Raw genomic sequence first — 16,147 nt, 5'->3', positions numbered from 1 at the left:
ATATCTACCATAGAACTTTTTAAACAATCTTTCAAGCCTACTTTCCAAGAAGCCCTGCGTCACTAATTTAATTGCAAATGATGCATGTCTTTCTTGAAACTCGTTATATGAACGAACTACATCATCTACAGTATCTCAGGAGCTGAGAAACATATACCGGTAGACCATACGCTGGAGCAGACGGAATATTGCTGGACAAGTACAGATAGTTGATAATTTGAAAATCATCCTGCTTGTCCTGTAGCTTTGTGTAAAGAGTATTCTGTCTCATTTGAATAAACAGCTCAAGATATGAAGCCGAATCCACACTTTCTAGTTGCTTCTTTGATCTCTAACTCATCTGGATAAATAAGATGGAGATAATTTGTTAGACTGGGATTGTTCATACTGAAAAGAGCAATGTATCTGTGTGTGTTGTTAAAATGCCTTGCTATTCTATTACATCCAGACTTATTTAGAGATTGCATAAATTGAGCTTCATATGAATATAAAAACAAATCAGCAAGAAGTGGCATGACTTTTTGTTTTAAAGGTGTATAATATTAATGATAGGCTTATTCACAAATGCCAGGATTTATGTTCTTACTCAGATGAAAATCCTGATATTTGTAAAGAACTTCATCACATGGACTTTTGTGGAGAATAATAATAGCAAGGATAAAAAAGAAAACACATCATTCCACAGAAACCAATCTGATTAAAATCTGGTGTAGTGAGTGGCTCAGTTTCCCACCTTTGCTACTTTGTGTTGCTTGTATCAAATATCTTTCCAGACATAGAGAGGTGACAGGAATGGATTACAAGTATAAAGAACAATAGCACACAACTATTAGGTAAAAGATTGAGTCAATCAGAAAATCTCTACATCTGCCATCTCATTTTCATCATATGTAATGGCTAAAATAACCAAACTGTGCCTGGGTTAGTCCAAGCAGACTGCCTTTTTTGGGCACCTAGGTGCTTTATCAACACCCCCTCCCCAGTGCTGTGTCATCATCATATGTCTGTGAGAGTGTATAGAGGGTGCTGTGTCCAAGAAATTTTAGTAGGCTTTTAATTCAAAGGGTACATGTCTTTTAACAATTTCTATACAAATTAGTATGGTTTGCAATGGATCCAAAGCACTTGATACTGATCACTTAATAAACATTATAATGATTGAGTAATTTATAGCTTCATTTATCCCCTGTCCTAGTGGCCTAGGGTGTAGTTGAAAATGGGCCTAATTTTTACATGTAAACCACTTATAAATCAACTACTTGGCAGAATTTCATTATTTTGATATCAACATGTCATTTATTGAATACCTGTTAGTACATGTAGTTCTCCAAATCCAATGATAATTGGTTTGAGTTTAATTCTATTTTACAATGTGTCATGGACAAATTTTTCAGTTCAACAATTCAACTGTGTCAAAAGAGAATTACGTAGCTAATAAATATGATACGTTCTGAAATCTAGGCTAGCTGAATGTTGATAGAACAGCGCCATCAGAAGTCTAGCAAATTCATGGATGTTGTTTAAGTTTTATACAGAAAAGCTTACTGTTATAACAAAAAGTTGCATGTCAATATACCGTAGTTGTGAATTAATAGGATAAACTTGCAGATAATTCAATTGATTAGAAAAATGTACTTCAAATGAGGGAAAATGACCTAAATGTGGTACATGTATACTGTAACAACATTGTGTTTACTAGTTTCAGTTTAGAGCAATTGTAACGTCAGTGTAGAGCATTATGTCACACATTGAACTTTGTTTTCACACCCTTGACCAACATAAGCTCACAAAGAATAGACTGATTTGATTGGTTAGTTTTTACATCAGTGGATGTACTCATTTCAGATGGGCATCAACTGTAATAAAGATTTAAAAGATTTATGTATCCTTTAAATCCATATTGCATCAACTATTGACACCATTAGAATGCAAAATGTGTGCCTATCACTCTACAATGGATTACTTAGTTCAAACTTTTATGTACATGTCAAAATTAACTCGTCAAGAAATGCAGATGTAATAACTCTACTTCAGCATAAAAAGCACAAGCTGTGTTCAACAAACAATATCATATCATATCATGCCAATCAAACAAATCCACATGTACAAATGTGTGTGGAATATACAGATATTTCTTTGAATGTTTGTGCAAGTAGTTTTGTTTTGACCATGATCTGTTTGTATTCCACATTTACATTCGGAGAATTTTGACAGCTTGAACTCTGAGCATTTCAGAATTGTTCAGTTAGTGCACAAACAATAACAACACAACAACAATCAGCTGTAGCTACCATTCCCTTTCAAATACACAGGACAGTAAGAATTGTTGTGAGGAACAAATGGCTTTATTCATTCCAAATCATCAATATACAGACACTGTTCCTGAAATAATAACATCAAAGTATGTCATTTTCAAATGACGGCACGGTTGTCACTTCTCTGGAAAACAATTGATATTGTGATAGAAGTTTAACAAAAGTAAGGCTGACATTGCTAGCATGAAACAAAAGCATAACTAATACTCATTAAGAAATTGACAATTTTCTGTCTCATGGACTGTATTAACCATTATCTCATTGCTGTGTGTATTACTCAATGATTGATAAGGGTCATCTAAGAACTTAACGCAATTACAAACTCTTTAGTGTTCAGTAAATGTATTCTTTACAAGACCAATGAAAGGCATTCACACAAGGCACTCAACATTAGAGAGATCACTGCCAAAGTTGGAATTTAAGTGTTTCATTTTGGCATGATGGTGTGACTCTAAAAAGATATTCTGCAATGCTTTTTTGTCAGTAACATGAATAGCAAGTACATGTCAAATGTTCAACAATGTACTGGCTGTTAAGAATGAAATGGTGCAGTAAACACAACAAATCACCATATTACAATTACATAATCTGGCGGATGTAGTCTCATAATGATTTCAATATAAACACATCCATTTCATGAAAGTCATGCTGATGTTGATTCTTGTATTAAACTTGTCTCTTAGCAGAATTTCATTGAAAGTGAATTCTAGTATGTCTTCATTATTCTTTATTGTGCTAAGGTATACCCAGATGTTTGTAATTGAAACACCAGAATAGAAACAAGTTTTAGAATCAAGTGCATGGAAATTAAATTCCGTTTATTTGAGTAATTTACAGATATTATTCTACTATTGAAGAGCCTTGGTTTGAAGTCACCATTCTGTTCAAAGAAATTCCCTTCATTCAGTATAAATTGCAAATACTGGTACAAGTATTAGTGAAACAACACTTACACTCAGGTTTAAATTGAAAATGTAAAAGTGTACATTTTACTTGGTATGGATGGTTTTAATCTATTATTGTTATGATTAAGTTTAGAATGAAAATTGACCCATGGACTGTATCATTGGAATACTTCCAAACATTTGAACTAACTAGACTGTGAATCAAAATGACCAAAGACCACCACATTCAGAAACAAAATCAAAATATACATGATGGCAATAATGGTGATTGAAAAACTAAACTTACAGAATATTTTTATAAACTACATTTTGTCTTGAAAATTGACACGGTAAACTTACACATCTGAAAAATGTTAAAGGATTACCGAGAACAACTTTGTGAATGCAGAGCTCAATCAGAAAAGAGAAATCTTTGATGCAGTCACTGTGAGTCAGAAATAGCAATGTGATGTAATAATTGTGGCATTGTTAGATCAATGTTTAATACAATAAACATCATGTTACATTTGTTGTGTTGAGTTCCCATTCCATGTCGCATTTTCATCATCATCTTCATCCTGCGTGGAAAGTCGATGAATATTGCCTTCTTGTCGTGACCTTTGACCTTCAGCTGGTGCAGTCCGTCTTCTCATGTATGAACTGTAACAACGTGAAGAGAAAATACCTCATGATGGTATGCCTTGTTACGGATTCATATTGACATACAATACCAGAAAATGATTTAGCACTGGTTTATGAATAATGACACGGTAAGGTATCAGAGTTTGAACGTCTGTAAAATGGCTGAAGAAAGATTGAGATCTCATTATGATTTATGTCACTCCAAATACACAGAGTGCCTCCTTAGATGGCCATGTTAAAGCTGTGAATTTCTACACAGGGACAAGCATGACAAAGTGATTTACCAACCTTTTTGGTCTGACTGGTCTACTGCTGACTTCTTCCTGGGGTGTTGCAGATGATGTTGATGATGTCTGTAGTGGTGATTGCTGTTTGGGTCTCACTGATTCACTCTGCGTATTTGTAGAACCATCAGATTGTGGTGACGATGAGAAAATACCAATGATAAAACTCCATATCCACAGCAGAGGTGCCAACAGTATTGCAAAAATACCAGCATCACTACTTTTGTTGGATCTCATTACTGATCTTGATCCCTGTATATATCAAACATAGTGACAATAGTTGTTATAACAATTGAAGTTGTCTTTAACCAGACCTCTCAATAAAAGTGGTGGACCAAGTGACACACATTGTAATCTAACCAGTCATCTACCAAGCTGTCAAAGATGCTTTCTTCCAATGAAATGTAAGTTTTTATCACAACACTTTTTGAATAATACTCTAAATATTGTAATCTAATTATGATAACAGATCAAACCAGAAACTTAATATTAGCTACCTTATCACAATATCATTAAAATAAGCATTGCAATATCAATCATAAACCACAAAATATGACGAGCAATAACATTGGAATGTGATAAATAAATGTAGTTTGTGCTAACATGTACCTAATGCATACCAAAAATAGCATTTAAAAGTAGTAAAGTTGCTTTTTGTATCTTCTCTGGTATTCAGTTGCTACAGTTTGAATCTTCTCTTCAAGAATTTAAAAGTCTCGACCGATATGGACATGTGATCATACTCCAATAAACACACATACAACGAAACTAATGATAAACAATGGTAAAGATAAACAACTAGCACAAAGATACTGAAAAACAGCAAGAGAGTTGGGTAGAAGGATGATAAGACACATTTCATATTTTCTATTGAGTGTTAACTTTTACCAGTACACACGTTACTATTGTTGTTGGGACATACTGACTTACAGGTATGACAATCAAGGATGATGATGGTGCTATCTCCAGATCAAGGAGACTTCTCTGCATGTCAGATTCTGAAAACTGTCGTCTTGGATACACAATAGATAATGTGAAATTACCAAACTGATTACCAATATGCTGGAAGAGTAAAAATATAAGTTTGTAAGACAATTGCCAATACCGAAGCAACTGATGGAGATCATAGTAAATTTCTCTATATCATATCACCATCAATGTAAAATGCGAAATTTTGTATATTTTTTCTGTTATAGTTGCGTAAAAACTGCCATTCAAACATCAGCTAACTACTTACTTTAACCTTACATACTTACATCATACAAGAATTGGCGCGCTTCAGACAGTGGGGATTCGGAGGGGAATGTATGCATGATGGAAGAGCCATCAGGCAGCCGGAACTGAACTCTTGCAGATTCCCTTTAGACGAGAAAAGAAAATACATAAGCACAAAAGTCAGCTGATTCAGAAGAAGGTGATGAATCAATGGTATGATTAGTTTTATGGCAACAATGTACAGTGAAGCATCGATGACTTGTGCTAGGTTTATGGGATGAATATACTGAGAAGAGGCTATCATTGACTACTGGCATAATACCATGCCAACCTATAAACACGGCTGAGCCTTTGTTCTATACAGTCAGCCTATTTCGTATCAAAGTACAAGCTTTCAAGGGTGTAGGGTCACCAATACATGTATGTCATGTATGGGATGTGATTCCACACAACTCATTTGCATGTTGTAGAAGTTGAAAGCAACATTTCATTCGACAAAAGTTGAATTGGAGTAAAACAAATTAAAGGGGTCTTCTTACACACGTTCATTTACAATGCAAATGGTTTCTTCTTCCCTTTTTTTATCCGTCTCAATATCTACAAATAGTTTCACTTTGGATGAAAATACTCTACTGTACTAAAGTGAGAGAGCAATACACAAATACATGCATCCAGACATACAGTTCTTTTCACTGACGGGAGATTGACCAAATGTTTATCAGAAGTTGTCAGAAGTTGGTACATTAACAATTGATTTTGCAAACACATGCTATCACACGGACCCTGAGTAGACAGTCCTAATTGCCTGTGGGTGTAATTTATGAATAGAAAAATGGGATACACTATGTGCAAGCTATACCCTTGATGTTACAGATACTGAAGTAACTATAAAAAAGAGAAGATTTTTTAATAAAGAGCTTAGCTAGCAAGCACACTGCCCTCAAAAGCTACAATTTGCCCAAAATGAGAGTTTTGCTTCTTGTCTTTTAAAGATTTTTGCAAATGCTGTTACAGTTTTCTTTTCATCTTTTTTCTGCCACAATGTATTTGGAATAAAATAAATCATGACAAAAAGAAGATTATAGAATTTTGGATTCAAAAGTTTAAGATACAAGCTCTGTTTCATCATTTCAATTGACACATGTGTATCATATATTATGAGAAGCAAAACTCTTCTTGAGGCTACCGACAAATACTAATCTCTGAGTTCTGTATAAACAACTCACAAAATGCACTGCTAAATGATGGTGTACAACGGAATTCAACAGCTGCATGACTGAATTTGAACAATTTGTACTTTTGGTCTGTTTGTTTGCAACAACTCAGATGATGGTACTGTAGAAAAGAAATCCATGTATGAAAGTTGAGGGCAGTGTACTTACATTCTGAGTTGAAATGCTTGTTGCTGGGCTGCTCTTTCTGCAGCTTCTTTAGCATTTTTGGCAGCAATTCTAGTCATTTCTTTCTCCTCTTGTCCTGTTTTATACTTAGACGCATTCTCAGCTCTTACAGCACTTATTTGCTCCTCTGTTTCTTTCTTAGACTTACTGGCAGGTCAACATTTTGAACATAAGAATAACAAAAATAAAATGTTCATACAGCTAATACAAACATCTGATGGCATAACAAACTATTTTTTTGGACTATCAAAACTTGTAAGCTACAATCCCTTTTAGATAGGCAATTTTCTACAAATACGGGTACAAAAGATGACCTATATTTTATCTGGACAAAATATTGACCAGTACATAACAACTTACATATTTGCTTGTTCTTGAATTTTCTTTGTTTCTTCCTGTTCTGCTCTCTTAGCTTCAAGCTTAGCAACTCTAACTTGTTCTCGCTCTTCTTTCTCCTTTTCATACCTAGCTGCTCTGTCAGCACGGTCTTGTGCAATCTGTTGTCGAATTCTTTCCTTAGCGGCTCTGTCTTCTGCTCGTTGTCTTTTCAATTCATCTGCCAACTGTTTGGCTTCATTCTCTTTTTTCTTGTGTTCTGCTGCCTGGACTTGCTGACCCAGTTTCCTCCTTTCCATCTCCTTTCTGATTTCCTCCTGAAAAATTATTTGTTCATTTTAGCAAATAACGTCTTTCCTGTTGTACATCTGATAAATCTACTTCACAGTAGAGTGTGATCATAGTCCACCACTACAGCAATCATATACGTTAGATTTATAAATGCCTACTGTCCTCTATTTCAATATTTAGATTCAACAAATGATACTGAAAGTGGGATGTATACTTAGCAAACTTTTCATGTTGTGCTTTCTTCCTTAACTTTCATTTTAAAGGAATCTTCAGGTGTTCTTTTCCAAATTGCTCCTGATAATCAACACAGGGAATTGAGTGTTGAATTATTGGAAAACAAATTTTCTGAATGAGATGTTTTATTAGTTAAAATCACATTCTCTAACAATATACAGTGGATTGAACTGTAATACTGAAACAGATAAAATTAAACTTTCAATAAATATCTTACATTTGTCTTTGACTTACTGGTAGAAATTCTGAAATAATGCTAACTCAGCAAAATAGCACTAGCAGGTTTGTACATATTCAATATTTACATGAACAAGTCATCGTTGATGACACAGTCCCCACTTGTTAATGGGTACTTTGATTACAAGTCCTCAGAGAGGATAGAGTCCTCTTCATTAATTAGGTCTGTGATAAAAATACTTTGATACAGATGGCGCTCAATGGCAAAGAATGAGTTCCATGGTGATGAAAACATAAAACCAATGTAGGCCACCATCCTAAAGGTCATTAAATGAGTCAACTAGGAATTAATCGACAGGATGTTGCAAAACATTTTTGCATACTATCCTAACACTAACAGATTATCACCGGTACCATATTTCATAAAGTTTGATGCAGTATTTACAACACTATGAGATAAACATCTGTGTCAAGTTTCATCAAATTTGACGTTGTAGTTGTGGATATATCACTCTAATTAGGAAAGTTCATTACATATGCAATTACAAATTTCAAGTCATCGTTGATGACACAGTCCCAACTTGTTAATGGATACTTTGATTTCAGGTCCTCAGAGAGGATAGAGTCCTCTTCATTAGGTCTGTGATAAAAATACTTTGATACAGATGGCACTCAATGGCCAAGAATGAGTTCCATGGTGATGAAATCATAAACATAGGGCCAAAGTCCCTGAAGCTACTATAGACATGGATACAAAATTAAGTATTTCCTGACTGTATGAAATTATCTCACTAAGATCATCCTAGGGACTTGTAAACCAAATATTAAAGCTGTCTGACCAGCGGTTTTGAAAAAACAAGTGACTCAACAGTTGACAGAGCTCTGCTGTGTTATGTAGAGAATAACCTTTTGTGACACATGTATTGATGAAGAAGGTTGATATCTTTGATAGCTAATTTCAGGATGGCTGACCAAAAATGGAAAAAAATTCCGTAAAAATACAGATTTGCATATTTCATCAGACTATATTAGTCTATAATAGCAAATAAACGAGAGTTAATTACATTCTAATTAAAGTAAACAAGACTTGCTTTAATCAAGATTTACGTCATAATAAAACAGCATATCTGTCAGGTTATAAAGAATCTTGAGCTGGTTATCTTTTAATATCAGTATTTTAATCCTATTAACCAAGCACATTTTAACTTTCAAATTAACATTGTAAGTAAGTTCTGCTGAATAAGTTGAGACTGTACGTACTCAGAGAAAGCACACTGAAGAGACAAATGTTTGTAACTTAAGAAGTTCAAGGTCATCAAAAGCATTATAAGGAATCATGTTACACTTTCATTGCACTGTTTACACAGATTGCATAATTGCTATAAATAGCACGAGGAATCTTACAGCCCAGCTTTACCATAAAAACCCTATCACTTTGACCACTCTTTTAATTGAGCACTCTATTTTTTTTCCTCAAAAAGTAATCTTATTTTATCCTTACCAAGTCAACCATAAATGGAATTAGAACTTTCTCTATCTCTATTTATTTGACCACCCTATCATGACAAACTATTATGAGCAATTTCTTTTAGATAACATAAATGGTGGTTCAGAATATATCAAAGTTGGGATTCAGGAAAGTTGCCTTTACATGTTTTAATCCTCCAAGATGGAGAGCATTTCACTATGAACTGTCACAAAAAGTTGAACTTTCTGATAATTCCACACTAAAATTATTTTGGCTTTGATGATTTCCTAATTAATTCAATTATTTAAAATCATATTAATTATTTTTTTCTGGGTGAATTGATAGGGTTTATACAGTACAAGAATTACATACAATGTAAGTCAAATTTTGACCAAAAATGACAAAAAAATTCCTTAAAAATACACATTTGCATATTTCATCACAATTTGAAACAAATCTAAGTTGGGTTATCCCTAGGGACCAGTATACCAAATAAACAAGCTGTCTGACCAGCGGATATGAAGAAGAAGATTTTTTACCAAAAACACCTTTTTTGGCATTAATTTGCCTATTTTCAACAATATCAAAAAATTAAAAAAAACTAGTTTCTCAAACTCAAATTTTTCATCTACACAACAAATATCCAATCAGTAAGTACTGCGGTTCTCAAGATATTTGAGTGGACGGACGCCTCACAAACGGACATACATAACATACATACATACATACATACATACATACATACAGACTGACGATGGACGCCGGACGGATACCCATCCCAATAGCTTCTATAGACTCTAGTCTATAGTAGCTAAAAACCAATGTAGGCCACTATCCTAAAGGTCATTAAATGAGTCAACTGGGAATTAGTTGACAGGATGTTGCAAAACATTTTTTCATACCATCCTGACACTAACAGATTATCACTGGTAACATATTTCATAAAGTTTGATGCAGTTTTTACAACACTATGAGATCAACATCTTTATCAAGTTTCATCAAATTTGAAGTTGTATTTGTGGATATATCACTCTAATTATGAAAGTTCATTACATATGCAATTACAAATTAATTTAAATGACACTGATAAATGTCTTTTTCACTGTTAAAGCAATGTGAGCTTAACATCTGTGGCAGTATTTCTTGACATATCAGCCTAATTATGAAACTTCAATAATTGACATGATACTGCTACATGAAGTGAAACAAATTGATGAGCATGTATGAAATAGGTCAATGTCCTTGTACCAAGTTTGAATGATACTGGTGGAAATATGTCTGAGTTATGGCTCAGTACATGAGAAAATTGTAACAAAATCACCGCCACGCAGCGATATTTGATCTTACTGTTTGAAAAATCAACACATAAATGTATGACATAAGTCAATGTCCAGGTACAAACTTTGAATAAAATCAATTGAGACTTGCCAGAGTTATGGCTCTCGACATGGAAAAAACCATATCAAAATTGCCACCATGTGGCCATATCGGACCATATCGAGAAACAAATCAACGTACATATGTATACTATAAGTCAATGTCCTTGTACCAACTTTGAATAAATTTGCTTGATACATGTCTGAGTTATGGTTCAGGACATGGAAAATCGTAAAAAAATGGCCACACGGCGGCCATATTGGATCGTATCACAAAACAAATCAATGTGCATATGTATAACATAGGTCAATGTTTTTGTACCAACTTTGAATAAAATCAGTTGAGATATGCCTGAATTATGGCTCTGTACACGAAAAAATCGTAACAAAATGGCCGCACAGCAGCCATATTGGATCATATCACAAAACAAATTGACGTGCATATCTATGACATTGGTCAATGTCCTTGTACCAACTTTGAATAAAATCGGTTGAAACATGCCTGAGTTATGGCTCTGTACATGAAAAAATCGTAATAAAATGGCCGCCTGGCGGCCATATTGAATCGTATCACAAAACAAATCGACAAGCATCTGTATGACATATGAAGTAATCCTTGTACCAAGTTTGAATGAAATCGCTCCAGGCATCTCTGAGATATCTGCGTGAACGGACGGACGGACGCACGGACATGACCAAACCTATAAGCCCCCCCCAGATGGGTTCGTGGGGACTAAAAATGACACAAACCTGTTTCTCTTGTTCTGCCTTCATCTGTTTTTTCTCTTCTATTTTCTGTTTTGCCTTTGCTACCCTGACATCTAAGGCTCTTGTGATGCAGTGTTATCAACTGATTCCATTGTCTGTTCTGCAGTCATGTCTGATGTTGTTGCTGTCTGTCTTGTAAATGCAGTGTTGCCTTCACTAGCTGATGAAGTACTTGCTGTTGCTGATACTTGCTGTGGTACTGACTGTGGTACTGACTGTCTTGCTGTTGATGTGGCTGCAGTATTGGATGCTGCATCAAGGGATGCCTTGTGCATCTGAAAAATAAATTTGAAAAAATTGACGAGCTGTTGCAATGGCAAACTTTAATATGCATATTTTGAGATGAGATGAAGAAAGATATTGTGTGCACCCATACATTTGATAGTCATTTACTGTCTCAACTGAGTTGTAAAAAAACAATCTAATGACTCTACATAGTATACTAATAGTATAGTCTAGGATACACAATTATTCACAGTTCACTGATATCTGAGGTGATTTGTGACTTGCAGCATGTTGTCTGAATATGAATTTCTACCCTAGAAAAACTGTTTTGGAGATTATTTTCTATGAAATGGTAAGGACATGCCCTTGGTCATGGTTTTTCTTATGCATTAACTAGTACACTGGACTACTGGTATTATACTTGAATTTGATGGAATCAAAAATATATACTTAAACTTTAAGGTGCAGTATTACATGAGTATTACATTTTACAGTACTAACCTCAATGACTTTCTGAATTTTTGGAATGAATTCCTCCACAGATAAATGTGCACCAATCACTTCCAATGGTACACCATTATTACCGATGAAAAAGGTGGATGGAATACACAACACAGGATCTGTGATGAAACTCTGGCTAAGGAACTGTAACATTAGCTTTCAGGAAGACTTAACAGAAACAAATGACAGTTTGCTGTTTGAACATCTCAAGGGTCTATGGTTTTGAACACAATATCATCAATAAACATAGTGGTGCTCACATCATCAAACAAATTTGTACAAAGTCATTGTATTTGTTCAAACAATTGGTTGCTTCTAATTTACAGCTTGATTTTTCTCAAAATGTTTTCTGGCCAATGTACTTCCTTACATGTAAGTCAAAAGACTTCAACTTCAACTTGTCTATTATTTCATATTTCATTATTTCATTATTTCATATCTAAGGGATACAAATTGCTCCAAACTGCTGACATGATTCACTGAAATAAACAAAACATTGAATTACAAACAATTGTTCATGATAATAATTACCATTGATCTGCACAGATAAGAAGACCAGGAAATGATTTGCCAAGACTCTTTGACAGAAACGCTGTGGCTAGCTTCCTGAATTATGCATTGCCGTGTTGTCTAATTTAGGGGCGACGTCAAAAGTTCAATGTAGGATAAAAAACTTAATTCCTTAGTTTCCCCCAAACCCCCCCACCCCCCTAGAAACTTAATTTACTTACATTGAACCTGTTGCCAGGCTCTCTCTAATAGATGTAAAGCGAAGCTAAGGATCAGTCAATTTAGGTGTGAAATAAAGTAATGCATCGTTAAGGCCCCACTAGCTGTAACTCTTGAAATTTGTTGACGTCAAATTATCTACCTATTCTTTCCTCTCTGAAATCTACCCTCTGAAGAGATATGAGCTTTTACTGCATTAGGAAACCATTCCTTTCAGAAACATTTGACATGTAAATTAAAATTTTATAACGGTCATTTTGATTTCCTGGCATTTTCAAAATTTGGTAAATTAAAAAGGAATCAGAACATACAATGTCATAGTTGAAAACATTCACCCTTGTGGATTACAGTTTGGACTACGCTGTGCAGTTTATATGAAGATTTAAATGCAGATATGCATAGTATCAAGGGTTTTAGCTTTTCTGCATGGGGCTGTGATTTAATGTTTGGGCGAACATTTAATCGCAGTGTAATCTTTATCTTGTTCAAAATTGCATATGTAGCCCCGGCAGTGTGTACACAGACCTAAATGACTACATTGTCACAACTTATTTTAGTTTGAAAGTAAAATCATAAAAATAATGCTAAAAGATACAGCTAGTGGGGCTTAAGATTGGGAACACACTTTGTGTTTCATCCAATGTAAATACAACATACTAACAACAAACTTGAAGTTTATCAATGAATGAACAAGAACAACAACAATAAAGTCCAGATTTCTCCTTCCAGAGGCATAAAAACTATCTCATCTGTCCTGGTGGTTGTAACAACTCAGTTCACACTGCTCCATTCAGGCGGACTACACATGCACCAGAAATGTAGCAAGATATAATTAAAAATAAATTCCGAGTGCAACCAGAAACAGTAGAGAAACTACCGTCTATGGTGCAACAGAAGCCAACAGCCTGCATTGTTTACACTAACTAGGCCAGGTGCAGCTCTGCACCGTGTTAAAACACCTCCCTCCGCTGGATTCAACACGAAAGTGTGCATTTCTGCTCTATTTTTCAAAATATTCATTCCCCTGGCAATTTTTACCTTAAATCGATATTTGTAGGATAGAAACTTTTTTAGGTCAAAACCCCCCACCCCCAAACTAAAAGAATTAAGTTTTTTATCCTTCATTGAACTTTTGATGTTGCCCCCTTACTAAGAACTTTTGATCAATTATATAGCAATGATTGATGAACAGAGAGTAGATAACAAAGATCCATTACCTCTTAGCATCTAACTTCATTGCTACCATGTTTGCATTCCCACACAGCGTAGTGACATTTTCATTTTCCCAGGTTTCTGTCATTTTTTGTGAAAGTTCATCATCCCCTGCAAATTGAAAGTACATATAAACATCAGGAAAACAAGCACTACAATTCAAATATTGCAATAAATACACCTATTTTATAATGGGTTTTAATGTCAGAGTTTGTCGTTCCATTTTGCATTTGATTGGTTTTGAATCAACACTGTCCATTCAAAGATAAATTTTCTTGCATAATCTTCACTACATATTGTCTGACTGTGTTTATGCCTCTTTGTTTTGTTTTTGTTGCAAGAGCATTTGTTTAATTGTGTAAATGTAAACTTTCACTTATTAACATGATAGTTTTACAACTCAATTAAAACTATCAAATTGACATTTATGACAATTTTATAAGATCTTTGCACCAGTCAGTGTGTTCTGTATATTGCATTTTCAATTTCATGAAAGAAAACCAAAAAGCAATGCAAGCAGCCAAACTTCATCAACTATATTCTCTTTATACTTTGGTATTGTTAGCTGTGATAAAGACATTGTTTCATGGAATTGCACATTTTGATAATGTAAAGTTTAAGCTTCAAGTGCCTTGCAAACCAAATTACCATGTAATGTTTACAACAGGCCTAAGCTTGCAGTTACTGCTTTGCAGCAATAGCTACTAAAGTTTCTACCAGTACCTACAAGACGCTAGTCTTTGACGTTAAATTCAAGTTCTTACACAAAGCTATCTTCTCAACGATTAATCTAACTTCATTGGGAATTGCAATGAGGCTTTTAATGGAAGAAATGCATTTTAGATCTTTCTACCATAGACAATACCATCTGTATGTACAAGAAGGGTTTGTATCATCCTTTCACATGATTATAAAATGACAAGAAACAATCTTGCATACTTTAATATGATGCCATGCTGTAAAACTGGGGCTGTGAAATACAAGTGCATCAAACCTAGCGATGCAAATATTGATCAAAACAACCACTGTTTCATAAATAGGAGGGTCACAAAGGTGTGGTGTATCATGGAGCTAACAGGAGCTAGTAAAAGGAAAGATCCTTTTTTAGCGCCATTTAGCTCCATGGGTACATGTATGTAGTACTGACGTAATCCTAGATACATGTACAGTATTTAAGATGAGAATGATGCATAAACTTAAACAATGCACAACCTGAAATCTATCAGCTCAGCCACGGCCCCTCCACAAAAGGAGGACTGTGGAGGGACCGCGGCTCCGCGTACTTTAGCAGTGGCTCTATAGTCCACGGTCCCTCCACAAACTGTTTTGTGGAGGGACCGAGTATAGTCTAAATTAAGTGCCGCTTTGAGGCTGTTCCATCATGGTGCTATGTTCGAGAAAACCTGGAGGAGATGTGTTTTTAATATGCACATGTTGTACAAAGTGAACACCCATTGACATAATTTCCATCGTTGTAAAACATGGTGTGTTATGCTCATTGCAATTATGTATCATGATTTACTTTCTGATGGTTGGTTTTGGTCACAACACGAACACTGGAGTCTCCCCTGCAAAAAAAACATTCTACAGACTAGTAGAGGTTGTAAATTTTTATATGCAATTTCCTGTGAATATTATTAGCTCACTAATGTTGAACAATGAAAAGGGATACAGAAACTGCGGCAAATGTATTCTTCATTATATATTCAGAGGAATGGTTTTAAAAGAAAACTGCCTGAGAAAGGTAAGGTGTCAGGCTACCGACCTCACATCGGAAATTTGAGACATATTGCACGATTCATGAGTTGGACATGATGATACAGCGAAATTGATGGATCAAAAGCCTCGCTCGAGTTTTTCTCACCTGAAATAAATATGACGAACACTGCTCTCCTTTGTTTAGCCGTGGCTATTGCCGAAGATATCGACCCTTCGAACACCGCATCTTGTTCCAAAATACTGAACAACACCGATAATTATATTAACTTAGTTGTGCTGGAATTAACGTGAGGTATACTAATACGATTCTCACACACACAGCGACAGAGACTACAACAGGAACCCGGAAGTCAACGTCGCAGTTATGTTTC

The 16,147-nt window shown here is 35.0% G+C and overlaps 1 protein-coding gene across 1 annotated transcript; it reads right to left on the bottom strand.

Annotated features, from left to right (window-relative positions):
• Positions 1-2,323: 2,323 nt before the first annotated feature.
• On the bottom strand, positions 2,324-16,030 carry LOC139117733 (UBX domain-containing protein 4-like; the record flags this gene model as incomplete). Its single annotated transcript, XM_070680975.1, is given in 11 exon segments — positions 2,324-3,859; positions 4,130-4,377; positions 5,056-5,187; positions 5,382-5,484; positions 7,101-7,393; positions 11,373-11,462; positions 11,465-11,665; positions 12,117-12,235; positions 12,567-12,595; positions 14,063-14,168; positions 15,922-16,030. Coding segments are annotated over 11 exon segments (1,569 nt in total), but the record flags the coding sequence as incomplete, so codon positions are not given.
• Between the last annotated feature and the right edge of the window lie 117 nt (positions 16,031-16,147).

Source organism: Ptychodera flava, chromosome 18, assembly GCF_041260155.1.
Source record: "Ptychodera flava strain L36383 chromosome 18, AS_Pfla_20210202, whole genome shotgun sequence".
Classification (NCBI taxonomy): Eukaryota; Metazoa; Hemichordata; class Enteropneusta; family Ptychoderidae; genus Ptychodera; species Ptychodera flava.
The sequence above is the reverse complement of the archived record's forward strand: the minus strand, read 5'-3'. Positions and strand labels throughout refer to the sequence as shown.